The sequence below is a fragment of the Hemitrygon akajei genome, chromosome 12 (assembly GCF_048418815.1).
Source record: "Hemitrygon akajei chromosome 12, sHemAka1.3, whole genome shotgun sequence".
Taxonomy (NCBI): Eukaryota; Metazoa; Chordata; class Chondrichthyes; order Myliobatiformes; family Dasyatidae; genus Hemitrygon; species Hemitrygon akajei.
The window spans coordinates 3,284,551-3,298,964 of NC_133135.1; the positions used below are offsets into that span (position 1 = coordinate 3,284,551).

General features: G+C 43.9%; 1 protein-coding gene across 4 annotated transcripts in view; it reads right to left on the reverse strand.

Moving 5' to 3' along the window:
• The window catches only part of cryz (crystallin, zeta (quinone reductase)), a 38,878-nt gene that overhangs the window by 17,230 nt on the left and 7,234 nt on the right, over nucleotides 1–14,414 (reverse strand). For all 4 annotated transcript variants that reach the window (XM_073062487.1, XM_073062485.1, XM_073062488.1 and 1 more), the window contains 4 exons: nucleotides 12,599–12,751; nucleotides 9,906–10,069; nucleotides 7,287–7,338; nucleotides 6,077–6,226 (listed from right to left, as the gene is read on the reverse strand). In XM_073062487.1, the coding sequence (XP_072918588.1) occupies nucleotides 6,077–6,226; nucleotides 7,287–7,338; nucleotides 9,906–10,069; nucleotides 12,599–12,751 (519 nt within the window). The remainder of the gene's footprint in view (nucleotides 1–6,076; nucleotides 6,227–7,286; nucleotides 7,339–9,905; nucleotides 10,070–12,598; nucleotides 12,752–14,414) is intronic.

The window sequence follows — 14,414 nt, forward strand, 5'->3', positions numbered from 1 at the left end:
TTCAACGCCATCATACCCTCAGTTCTAATCAATAAGCTCCAAAACCTGGGACTTGGTACCTCCCTTTGCAAATGGATCCTCGACTTTCTCATTAGGAGACCACAGTCTGTGCGGATCAGCTAACACCTCCTACTCGCTGACACTCAACACCAGTGCACCTCAGCACGGTTCAAACGCCATCTGTGGAATTCTCTGCCCAATGAAGCAGTGGAGGCTACCTCAGTGAATATACTTAAGAAAAGGTTTCTCAGATTTTTGCACAGTAGGGCAATTAAGGGTTATGGGGAAAAGGCAGGGAGGTGGAGGTGAGTCCATGGCCAGATGGCCTGCTCTTGCTCCTATTTCTTATGTTCTTATAAATTTAGCGATGACACAACCATTGTTGGCAGAATTTCAAATAGTGATGAGGAGGCATAGAGGAGTGAGATAGATCAACCGGTCAAGTGGTATCGCAGCAACAACCCTGCACTCAGTATCAGTAAGACCAAGGAAACGATTGTGAACTTTAGGAAGGAGAAGTTGAGACATCAGTCCTAATTGAGGGATAAGCAGTGGAAAGGATAAGTTCCTAGGTGTCATTATCTTTGAGGATTTATCCGGGGCCCAACGTATTGATGAAGTTACAAAGGCATGAAGAATTTGAGGAGACTTGGTATGTCAATGACACTTGCAATTTTCTATACATGTACCATGGAGAGCATTCTAACTGGTTGCATCATCATCTGGTACGGAGGGGCCATTGCACAGGATCGGAAAAAGCTGCAGAAAGTTGTAAACTCATCAACTCCATCATGGACACTAGCCAGCCAGCATCGAGGACGACTTCAATAGGGGATGCTTCAAGAAGGCAGAATCCATCATGAAGGACTCTCATCTCCCGGGACATGCCCTCTTCTTCTCATTGCTATCAGCAAGTTGGAGGTACAGGAGTCTGAAGACACATACTCAACATTTCAGGAACAGCTTCTTCCTCTCCACCATCAGATTTCTGAATGGACAATGATAGTGAGAGGTGATCTAAGGAGCAGAATGTAGAATCCATCTGGGTAGAGATTAGGAATAGCAAGTGGGAAAAATATTACTGGTGGGAATTGTCTATCGGCCACTGAATAATAACATTTCAGTGGCACAGGCAATAAACAGAGAAATATCTGAGGCATGTAAGATTGGAACAGCAGTTATCATGGGGGAATTTAACCTGCACATAGATTGGGTGAATCAAGTTGGTCAAGGCTTCTTGAGGAGGACTTCATAAAATGCATATGCGATAGTTTTCTTGAACAGCATGTCACTGGACCTACAAGGGAATGTACTAGTTTAGATCTGGTCCTGTGCAATGAGACAGGTAAAATTAGTGATCATGTAGTTAGGGATCCCTTTGGAAAGAGTGATCACAGTATGATTGAGTTTCTCATACAAATAGAGGGTGCAATAGTTCAATTGAAACCCAGTATATTATGCATAAACAATGGAGAGTACAATGGGATGAGGGAGGATTTGAATAATGTAGACTGGGAACACAGGCTATATGGTGGGATGGTTGACGAACAATGGAAGATTTTCAAAGAGATTTTTCACAGTGCTCAACAAAATTATATTCCAGTTAAAAACAAGGACAGTAAGCGGGGGGGGGGGGGGGGGGGGGGGGAGAGCCAGCCTCGAATAACTAAGAAAATAAAGGAAGGCATCAAACTAAAAGCTTGTGCGTACGAAGTCGCCAAGAATAGTGGGAAACTGGAAGATTGGGAAAAGTTCAAAAAGCAACAATGAACCACTAATTGATCAATAAAGAAAGGGAAGCTGGATTATGAAAATAAATTTGCACAAAATATAAAAAGAGATAGTAACAGTTTTGACTATTTTGTGTCGGTCTTCAGAGTGGATGATACGTCTAGCATGCCAAAGAGAGATAATATGGATGCTATGGGAGGCGAGGACTTTGATACAATACAATAGCTATCACTAAAGAGGTAGTGCTGAGCAAACTTGTGGACCTGTGACAGATAAGTCCCCTGGTCCTGATGGAACACATCCCAGGGTACTGAAAGAAATTGCAGAGGTTATAATTGAGGCTTTAGTGATAATTTACCAAAATTCTCTGGACTCTGGGCAGGTCCACGTGGATTGGAAAATAGGCAAATAACAAGCTACTGTTCAAAAAAGGATGTAGGCAAAAGGCAGGTAACTATAGGCCAGCTAGTTTAACATCTGCAGTTGAGAAAATGCTTGAAGTTATCATTAAAGAAGAAATAGTGAGGCGTCTGGAAAGAAATGGATCCATCAGGCAGAAGCAGCATGGATTCAGCAAAGGCAGGTCTTGTTTGACAAACTTACTGGAGTTCTTTGAGGATATAATGATCACAATGGACAGAGGGGAACAGACGGATGTTATTTACTTGGATTTCCAGAAGACGTTCAATAAGGTGCCGCATAAAAGACTTATCCATAAGATTCTATGGTTCTATAAGGATACATAGGTTGGGGGTGATGTATTACCATGGATAGAGGATTGGTTAACTAATAGGAAGCAGAGAGTTGGGATACATGGGTGTTACTCTGGTTGGCAATCAGTGGTGAGCGGTGTGCCACAGGGGTTGGTGCTGGGCCCACAATTATTCACGATATACATTAATGATCTGGAAGAGGGAACTGCATATAATGTATCTAAGTTTGCTGATGACTCTAAATTGAGTGGAAAAGGAAATTGTGCAGAAGATATGGAGAGTCTGCAGAGAGATATAGATCGGTTAAGTGAGTGGGCAAGGGGCTGGCAGATGGAGTACAATGTTGGTAAATGCGAGGTCATCCACTTTGGAAGGAAAAATAAAAGGGCAGATTATTATTTAAATATTAGAAAATTGCAACATGCTGCTGTGCAGAGGGACTCGGGAGTGCTTGTGTATGAATCACAAAAGGTTGGTTTGCAGGTGTAACATGCTATCAAGAAGGGAAATGGAATGTTGGTCTTCACTGCTAGAGGGTTTTCATTTATGCTGCAGCTGTACAGGGTACTGGTGAGGCTGTGCCTGGAATACTGCATACAGTTCTGGTCTCCTTACTTGAGGAAGGATATACTGGCTTTGGAGGTGGTGCAGAGGAGGTTCACCAGGTTGATTCCAGAGATTGGGGGGGGGGGGGGTTAGACTATGAGGAGAGATTGAGTCACCTGGGACTGTACTCGCTGGAATTCAGAAGAATGAGAGGAGATCCTATAGAAACATAAAATTATGGAAGGGATAGACAAGATAGAGGAAGGAAAGTTGTTTCCACTGGTAGATGAGGCAAGAACTAGGGGACTTTGGGGGAGTAGATTTAGGATGGAGATGAGGAGGAACTGCTTTTCCCAGAGAGTGGTGAATCTGTGGAATTCTCTGCAGTGAAAGAGGCCACCTCAGCAATAGATCTAATACAAGGTTGGATAGATTTTTGCATTGTAGGGGAATTAAGGGTTATGGGGAAAAGGCAGGTAGGTGGAGATGAGTCCATGGTCAGATCAGCCATGATCCTATTGAATAGTGGAGCAGGCTCAACAGGCCAGATGGCCTACTCCTGTCCCTATTTCTTATGTTCTAGAGTAGGTTACGTGGTTGGCACAACATTGTGGACCGAAGGGCCTATAATGTGCTGTAGATTTCTATCTTCTATAACTTCACTCATCCCCTCACTGAACTGTTCCTACAACTTATATACTCAGTTTGGAGGACACTTCATCTCATGTTCTAGACATTTTAAAATTTATTTTTGTATCTTCAGTTGTCTTTTGCACACTGGCTGAATGCCCACAATGGTGCAGTCTTCCATTGATTCTGTTATGGTTATTATTCTATGGATTTATTAAGTATGTATCTCAGGGTTGAATATGGTGACATCCATGGACTTTGACAAAAAATTTACTTGTTTGGTGGGCGGAGGGTGCTGATGCTTTTTCTGTGTAAGTAAGTGGGGGTGGAGAAGGGTCGTTGCTTGTGCATGGGAAGGGGGTGGGGTCTTTGGGGTTCTATCGCTTTAACTATCATTCATTCTTTGGGGCATTCCTGCTTTCATGAATGTCTGTGAAGAACAAGAATTTCAGGAGGTATATTGCAAACATTTCTCTGATATCAAATGGAACTATTAAATTTGTTGTTTTGCAGCAGCAGTACAGTCCAAACATAATAATAAAAACAATCAATTACAATCAAAAATAAATATTTAAATTTAGTGCAAAAAGAGAAGAAAAAGTAGTGAGGTAGTGTACATGGGTTCACTGTCCATTCAGAAATCTGATGGTGATGGGGAAGAAGCTGTTCCTAAGATATTGAGTGTGTCTCTTCAGGCTCCTGTACCTCCTCCTTGATGGTAGAAATGAGAAGAGGGCATGACCTAGGCAAAGAGGGTCCTTAATGATGGATGTTACCTTTTTGAGGCATCGACTTTTGCAGATGTCCTCTACGCTAGGGAGGCTAGTGCCCATGATGAAGCTGACTGAGTTTATAACATTCAGCAGATAGTGGGCTCAACCACAAGCTGCTCTGAAAAGCCATCAAATAGGCATTCTATAAAACCTCTCCCTTGGAAAACCTGATTTTCCCAATCTACCTGCGTATTGAAATCCCCCATGACTATCATAATATTGAGACTTTTGGATAGGTACATGGAGTTAGAAAAATAGAGGGCTATGGGTAATCTTAGGTAATTTCTAAAGAAAGTACATGTTCCGCACAGCATTGTGGGCTGAAAGGCCTGTATTGTGCTGTTGGTTTTCTATGTTTTGACATGCATTTTCTATCTCCTGTTGTAATTTGTAGCCTATATTCTGGCAACTATTCAGAGGCCTGTATATAACTCCCATCAAGGTCCTTTTACTCTTGCAGTTTCTGAACTCTATCCACGATTCTCATCCTCTAAAGATTTGATTTCATTTTTTCCCCGACAGACCCCCCCCCCCCCCCCCACCCACCTTCTCTGCCTACCTGCCTATCCTTTCGATACAATGTGCATCCTGGACAATACACTCTCAACTGTAATCTACTTCCAGCATGACTCAGTGATGCCCACAACTTCTAACTGCACCTCAATATAATCTACCTTATTCCATATACTGTGTGCATTCAATTGGACTTTTGATTGCTAATTTAATTAATTTGGCACAATGCGATTAGAAGGGTCAGTTCCTGCACCATATGTAGCGTTCTGTGTTTTCCATCATTTCTCACACTGCACTTTCTGGGATGCGTACGCCATTAGCTCCATATTACCCACACCATGGCTACACTTCACAACATGTGTGCTCGGCCATGGAGCTCTTCAGCACCTCCAGGGATTGGAAAGTGGTCAGGAGAAGCTCACAGAGTCCATCATCACCCAGTTGCACACTGCCGCACCTTGTGTTTCAGTGGGAGAGTAAACACTGTGGACACTCAGCCAGCGGAGGGTTAGAAGTTCGGAGTCTACATTGTGGAAATCACAGCCAGGCAAGGGTTAAATGGTTTGCTAACAGAACAAGGCACAGACAGTTTGTACAGTCTTTGTACGTGTGGAAGTTCACGAAGGCAACCGTCAGGATGAAAAGCTGACAGAGTGTGCAAACATCATGAGGTCATCCAGGCTGAACACAGCTCTTATAATAACCATATAACAATTACAGCACGGAAACAGGATCTCTGGGCCCTTCTAGTCTGTGCTGAACGCTTACTTCTTGAAAGCCAAATTGTTGTACACCCTTTCTGCTCAAGCCTGGGAACCAAGGGCACTGAACACCCCAAAGATAAAGACGCAACTGAAGGATTCTAGGGTAATACCTACTATTGGACAGTTACTTTACTAATTCTCAAGAATGATGGGCCTTTAACACAAAGATATAATTGATTAACACCTGAAATATGTATTATGATTGATACTTAAATATGCAAATGATGGGATTCAGCATGCACAGCTTCTATTAGATCAATATCTATACAACTGATCCATTTCTGTATGTAAGGCACTTTTTGTTCAAACTTCAGAGCAGTGTGGTGCTCTTGTGCACAAGTAAATGAAGTGTGATTGTGGAACGAGTGGGTGTTTGCAGTGTCCAATTAGTTGGTGATGACAGTACCTTGATCTGGTCAGTGTAGCCGACCTCTCTGTGGTTGAAAGCTTTGTGCGCTCCATTCTTTTCGACTAGGCGCATCCCTTCCAGTGTGCCAGCTGTGCCAAGCACCCTCAGGCCATGAGCTCGGGCTATCTGGCAGGCTGCTATCCCTACCTGAAAGGCAATATAGTCATTAACCTCAGAATGAAAAGGAGCTTCCCAACACTTCAGCTGCTCCAGGCTGAATACGACCCTATTGCTGACCTCACCACTGCAAAATCCCTAATTCAATGATTCCAAGTGCTTTCTCCTCCAATGGAATTTCCTGACGGCCAACCATTTTAATTCCTAACCCCATGGCCTCCTCTTCTGCCATGATGAGGCCACTCTCAGGGTGGAGGAGCAACATCTCATATTCCGTCTGGGTAGCCTCCAACCTGATGGCACAAATATCGATTTCTCCAACATCCGAAAAAAAAAAAATTCTTTTATCCCCTTTCCCCTCCCCCGTTCCTCTTCTTCTATTCCACTTGCTGGCCTCATAACTGTTCATGCCTCCTTACATGCCTATCACCTCCGCTGGTGCTCCTCCTTCTTCCCTTTCTCCTGCCCATGATCTTTCCCACCCACCTGGCATCACCCATCGATCCCGCTTCCTCTCGCCCCACCTTCTTATTCTGGTATCTTCCCCCTTCCTTTCCAGTCCTGATAAAGAGCCTCAGCACAAGCTGTTTATTCATTTCCATAGATCCTGCCTGGCCTGCTGAGTTCCTCCAGCGCCCCCCCCACCACCCCACCACCGAACCACGCAGACAGTTGGCATTTGCTTGCAGATTCTTGTTGGGAAAAGCTGCACAATGATGCCTCAATAACTCGAGTTTTTGTTAGGGGATCGTGGAAGTACCTTTGCCCAAATAAAACTCTCTGCCTATAAAAGTGGTAGAGACAGAAACCATTACATTTAACAAGCAGCCTGATCAGAAACAGATTTATTATCACCAACTCATGTCCGTGGAGATGTCCACTTAGAAAAACAGAGGTTTATATGACAGGGTTAGATATGAAGGGTTACATTGATTTTAGGGTAGGTTATGAGGATGGCACAGCATCATGGGCCAAAGAGCCTGTACTGTGCTGTAATGGTCTATGTTCTATATGGCATTAACTTAAATGGCTCTCACTGGCCAGCACCGGTCCAATGGTCTCCCTCTGATAGTCAGTTGATGCAGCTTACCCCTCCGCTTGCTCCGTGAACCAGAACAGTCTCCCCTGTCTTCGCATGTGCTCTGAAAACAGAAAGATCTGCAGATGAAAGACATTGCTACAATTGGGTGTAGAACCCGTGACTGACAGTGAAGTGAACTTCTGCCAGAATCACACCGAACTGTACATGCAGAAATCAGCACAATGCGTGTTTGTGGTCCCAGAAGTAAAGGTGACCATGCACTCGAGAAGAGGCCAGATTCACACATGATATTCCAGGTGGGGGCTGTACATCTGCATTAGTTGGTGTTAGATTTTCTCACACTAAAGACCAATGAACTTTCACCTTCCTAATCACTTGCTGTCCCTGAATGATTAGCTTTCAACTACTCATGTACAACGGCTTTCAGGTAGTCCTTCAAGAGGATAAGAGTAAATAAGCAAGGATGTTATGCTGAGGCTTTATAAAACATAAAACCATAAAACATAGGAGCAGAATTAGGCCATTTGGCCCAGCTGATCCGTTTATCCCTCCCCTGGCCTTCGCCCTGTAAACTTTGATGTCGTGTCCTATCAAGAACCTATCAAATTCTGACTTAAATACATCCAACGACCTGGCCTCCACATCTGCATGTGGTAACAAATTCCACAAATTCACCAGCCTCAGGCTAAAGAAATTTCTTCACACATCACTGTTTTAAATGGACGCCCCTCTATCCTGAGGCTGTGCCCTCTTGTCCTAGACTTCGCCACCATGGGAAACATCCTTTTCCACATCTACTTTGTCTAAGCCTTTCAACATTCGAGAGTTTTCAATGAGATCCCCCTCATCCACCTAAATGTTCCTTGTATGATAACCCTTTCATTCTCGGAATCATCCTTGTGAACCTCCTCTGAACCCCCTCCAAAGCCAGCACATTTTTTCTTAGATGAGGAGCCCAAAACTGTTCACAATACTCAAGGTCAGGCCTCACCAGATCCTAATAAAGCCTCAACATCACATCCCTGTTCTTGTATTCTAGACCTCTTGAAATGAACGCTAACATTGCATTTGCCTTCCTCACCACTGACTACACCTGCAAGTTAGCCTTTCGGGTGTTCTGCACAAGGACTCCCAAGACTCTTTACATCTCAGATTTTAGGATTTTCTCTCCGTTTAGAAAATAGTCTCCACATTTGTTTCTACCACCAAAGTGCACGCCCATGCATTTTCCAACATTGCATTTTATTTGCCACACTCTTGTCCATTCTCCTAATTTGTCCAAGTCCTTCTACAGCCTTCCTGTTTCCTCAACACTACCTGCCCCTCTATCAATCTTCATATCATCTGCATTCAAATCCCACTGAAACCCACTAAATAGTAAAAGGCCTAGATGGAGTAGATGTGGAGAGAATAGTGGAAAGTCCAGGACCAGAGGGCAGAGCTTCAGAATAGAGGGATGTCTCTTTAAAACAGAGATAGGGAGAAATTTCTTTAGCCAGAGAGTGATGAATCTCTGGAATTCATTGCTTAGAAGGCTGTGGAGGTCAATCATTCGATGGATTTAAAGTGGAGGTTGATAGGGCCTTAAGGATATCAAAGGTTACAGAAATAAGGCAGGAGAATGGAGTTAAGAGAAGTAATAAATCAGCTATGATCAGAAAGCATTGCAGATTCAATGGGCTAAATGCCCGAAATCTGCTTCCAAGTCTGATGGCCTCTGATCCCAACACCTTTTAGATATTTGCCAAAGTCCACCTTTCCATTGTCTGGTCCCCAACCAATCACACTTTTCTCATTATTAGCATGGAACAAACCTTACCATCCACTTGAGCTGTGCCACCCAGCAACCCCCAACAACCACGATTGAACCCGAGCCTAATCACAGGACAACTTACAATGACCAATTAACCAAGTAACCAGTACATCTTTGGATTGTGGGAGGAAACGCAGGCATTTCACAGGGAGGACAGACTCCTATGACATACTCCTTACAGATGACATCGGAAAAGACCTCTGAACTCTGATGCCCTGAGCTGTAATCGTGTTGCACTATACGTGTTATATATCACGTATATGTATCACGATGTTATGTATCACGATGCCCAATCTTGAGGACAAATTTTGGAGGAAGAGGCTGAAGGAATCTGAGACTGGGTCTCCTCACCTGCAGGGCAGACCTGGTTTGTGGCTGACCAACTGGCTGAGATATCAGTGGTAGATTAGGTGCAGAAACAGGTCGTACCCTGCCAGCCAAATTTAAACATTTGTAAACATCAACTGGAGAGTGCATCAAAAGATCAAGAAAGTGGAACCTAATTGAAATGCATAGGGTGCTACAGTAGTGTAGCAGTAAGTGCAATATTATTATAAAGTATTGCTGTTCGGAGTCCAGTTCCGACACCAACTGTAAAGAGTTTGCATGTTTCTTCCCATGAGTGTGTGGTTTCCTCCCACAGTCCAAAGATGTACTGGTCAGCAGGTTAATTGTTCATTGCAAATAGGTTGAGTTGCTGGGTGGTGTGGCTTGTTGCTGTTCCTCGCTGTATCACTAAATAAAATAAATAACAATAGAAGTCTCTGCCATCAGTGTCCAAAAAATTCCCACAACACCCCAATCGTTCTCAAGGTAAAACAATTCACTTTGCTGTCAAGTTTATGATTGCTTACTTTTGCATGAGGGCTCGATAGGCAGTGAAGTAAGGGGTTCCAACAGCTGATCCTTCCTTGTAGCTTAGACTATCCGGCAAATGGTAGACGGCGTCATCTGAAGCGACTGTATATTCAGCATATCCACCAGAAATGGTTTTACTTGTAAAAACTCGATCTCCTTTCTAACAGAGCAAAAATAACTCATCCAAATCAAGAGAAAATTTGCAGATGCTAGAAATCCAAGCAACACACTCAAAATGCTGGAGGAACTCAGCAGGTCAGGCAGCATCTATGGAAAAGAATACAGTTGACATTTTGGGACGAGACCCTTCTGCAGGACTGGAGAAAAAAAAAGCTGAGGAGTAGATTTGAAAGATGGGGGTGATAGGTGAAACCAGGAGGAGGATGGATGAAGTAAAGAACTGGGAAGTTGATTGGTGAAAGAGACAGAAGGCCATGGAAGAAAGAAAGGAGACAAGGAGCACCAGAGGGAGGCAATGGGCGGGCAAAGAGATGAAGTGAGAGAGGGAAAAGGGAATGGGAAATGGTGAAAGAGAGGGGATGTGGGGGCATTACTGGAAGTTCAAGAAGTTGATGTTCATGCCATCAGGTTGGAGGCTACCCAGTCGGAATATAAGGTGTTGTTCCTCCAGCCTAAGCATAGCCTTGTTGTGACAGTGGAAGAGGCCATGGATAGACAGAATGGGAACGGGAAGTGGGATTAAAATGGGTGGCCACCGGGCGATCCCACTTCTCTGCAAAGCAGACTCCCAATCTATGTCGGGTCTCACCAATATACAGGAGGTCACTCCAGGAGCACCATATATGGTATATGACCCCAACAGACTCACAGGTGAAGTGTCGCCTCACCTGGAAAGACTGTTTACAGCCCTGAATGGTAGTGAGGGAGGTGGTGTAGGGGCAGCTGTGGCATTTGTTCCACTTGCAGGGATAAATGCCAGGAAGGAGATCAATGTGGAGGAACGAATGGACAGGGGAGTCGCGTAGGGTGCAATCTCTGCAGAAAGCAAAAGGTGGGGATCCATCATAACCCAGACTATGCAAACATTTCGCTCAGCCCAGCTGTTCCACAACAAACAAGATGATGGAAGTAGTTCCTCAGCCCAACTACTCCATAAGAAACAAGATTATAGAAACTGTTCCTTCAGCCCAGGTGCTACACAACAAACAAGACTATGGAAACAGTACCTCAGCCCAGCAGGATTGGCAACTAAACTAGTCCCATTTGTCCATGTTTGGCTCATACCCCTCTGAACATCTAAACTGTTCACACTGTATCTCGAACTGAATGACCGACTAAATAATAAAAGATGAATGATTGAAGAACAAATAAACTTTTGCTATCCACAAACCTGTCCAAGTACCTTTTAAATGTTGTTAATGTATCTGCCTCAATTACTTCCTTTATTCCATCTAATGACCACCCTCTGGGAGAAAAAGTTGCTCCTCAGGTCCCCTGTAAAGTTCTCTCCTTTCTCCTCAAACCTATGCCGCAAACCCTGTCTACATTCACCCTATTTATTTCCCTTGTGATTTTAAACAACTCTAAAGTCACCTCTCATTCTCCTGTACACCAATGAAAAATGGCCCAACCTGCTGAACCTCTCTCCAAAACTCAGTCCCTTAATCTGGGCAAAATTATTGTACATCTTTCCTGCACTCTTTCCAGTTTAATGTTGTCTTTCCTATGGCAGGTAACCACTTTCCTGTGGCCTAACCAACATCTTGTACAACTGCAACCAAACATCCCAACTTCTATACTTACTGTCCTAACTGATGAACACCTTCACCATACCGTCTACCTGTGACTCCACTTGCAAGGAACAGTATAACTGTACTCTCATGTCTCTCTATTCTACAGCACTCCCTAGTGCCCTACCGTTCACTGAACGAGTCCTACCCTGAAATGTCTTCCCAAAATTCATCACTGAAAGACATGTGAATTAGGCCATTCAGCCCATTAAGTCTGCTTCATTACAATATGGATGATTTAATATCCTTCTCAGCACCATTCTCCCGCCTTCTTCCCGTAATGTTTGATGCCTGACTAATCAAGAACCTATCAACCTCTGCTTTAAATATACACAATGACATGGCTGCCTGCGGTAATGGATTCCACAGATTTACTGCCTTCTGGGTAAAGAGGACAGATAAGAATAGACTCACTTTCAAGGACTCCATCTCATTTTCTCAATATTTATTGCTTATTTATTTATGTTATTTCTTTCTTTTTGTATTTGTACAGTTTGTTGTCTTCTACACTCTGGTTGAATGCCCTAGTTGATTCTGTAATGGTTGTTATTCTATCGATTTCCTGAGTATGCCCAAAATAAATAAATCTCAGGGTTGTATATGGTGACAACTATGTCCTTTGAAAATAACATTTACTTTGAACCTTTGAAGAAATTCTTCCTCATCTTTGTTCTAAAGCAACGTCCCTCTATTCTACGGCTGTGCCATTTGGTCCTAGACTCCCCCACTTTTGGAAACATCCACTCCACATCGCTCTATCCAGGCCTTTCAATATTCGATATAGCATCTCTCACTGTCCTAATTAAACTCTATTTGCCATTCCTCAGCGCACTATCCCAGCTAAGATCCCTCCAAATCCTGATAACCATCTTCACTGTCAACATCCCCACCTCTTTTTGAGTCATCTGCAGACTTTCGAACCCAGCTATGTGACTGACCTGAAATGTGGTAACACATGGCCCCACTTGTTCAATGACTCCAGCCACATCATGGCCCGGTGTCCACGGCAAAGTTGGTTTCCTCGCGTAGGATCCAGAACGCATGTAGGTTTCCACAGGATTTACACCGCATGCATGGACTCGGATCAGCACCTAAAAGAGTATAGAGAAGGACAAATGCTGAGGGTTGTCTATGTGCCTGTCACCAGTAGTGAATATTCCAGGTCAATCCCAAGAAATTCCACTCCATCTGAACGTGTACAGATCCAAACTGACGATCTGAACTTTCACCTTGTTCAAATTATCACTTACATTCAGGCAAGCGTATTTGTGCTAGCTTTTCGCTAAAGCCAAGTCAATCACAAAGCCCTCTCCGCCACTGAACATATTTAATGGTGCACTGTCACAAGTAGCATTCAACATCAAAGATCCTCACCATGCAGACCACACTGTCTTCCCACTACCACCATTACGCAGGAGTACAGGAGTCTTGCATCCCATGCCACCAAGTTCAGGAACAGTTATTACCCTACAACAATCAGGCTCCTGAACCTGGTGGATAACTTCCCCATCACTAAACTGCATACACAATTCAAAGCGTCTAAGCATGTGTGACTGTGGTAACCTCACCACTAACTCATCGGTGCTGCACTCCCATGCTCGAGTGGTGGAATAACAGGCTGGATTGCGTGCGTCTGTACACTGCTGGGTGGCCATACCATCCTTTACTGGACATCGTCACTCAGGGTCTTGGACTACAGGCAGTCCCCGGGTTATGCACGAGTTCTGTTCCTGAATCCGTCTTCAAGTCAGATTTGTATGCAAGTCGGAACAAGTACATCCGCTATTATTTAGTGTCAGTTAGTCAAACGTTTGTCTTAGTATATATTATTTTACCTTTCTATGCATATAAAACACTTAAACATATGTATTCCAATAATTAAACTACTGCATTGCTAGTAATAATCGTAGCTTTCATTGGGGCAGGGCCTTTCACATACTCCATTATTCTCATTTTATCCATTTTTCCTTTAAAATCGTTCCGATTGTTGACCGATTGTAGCCTAACGCTTTTCCAATGATTGATGGCGTTTCACCTCTTTCCAAACGCTTTATTATTTCCACTTTATTTTCAATCGCGATCACTTCCTGTCAATGGAACAGAAACACTGCGGGCGGCGGGTCCCAAGCTCCATCGGTTCCCGAGGTCCACTGGGTCCTAAGGACCACCGCACTGAATTCCCCGGGTCCGCACTGAGAAGGTTAAATGGGACAAGTGGGGGCTGTGCTGAGTTTGGGTATTTGATCCTCCACAGTATTCCACGTGGGAATTTAAACTGAAGGTGGCAGTGTTTCTTTCACGCGGTCGAGTTGCGAGCTCGACATCAACCCGGCACGTATGGTACAGGAGTCACTAGATCGACATCAACCCGGCACAGGAGCAGTATGTCACTAAATCGAACTCGGGAACCTCCATTCTCCAGCCCGGCGCTGATCTTACTGCACCACCAGCCGACCGGAACAGGGGGTGGTGGGGTCAGGGTGAATCTTACTAAGAAAAATTTAAGCCAAATACAAAGTTAAACACTCAACACAGAGTCAACGGCAATGATTTAAAATGGTGGACGGCATCGCGATCCGACTTAAAATGGCGGACGGCGTTCTCCTTCCTCGGTTCGTAAGTATGAGTTGTCCATAAGTCGGACATTCGTAACTCAGGGACTACCCATATGTGTTTTTTCTCAAGTGAATATGCTTCTTTGCTCGATATTTTAAATTATGCTACTCACTACTTTTGAATGTTTGCTTGCTATTT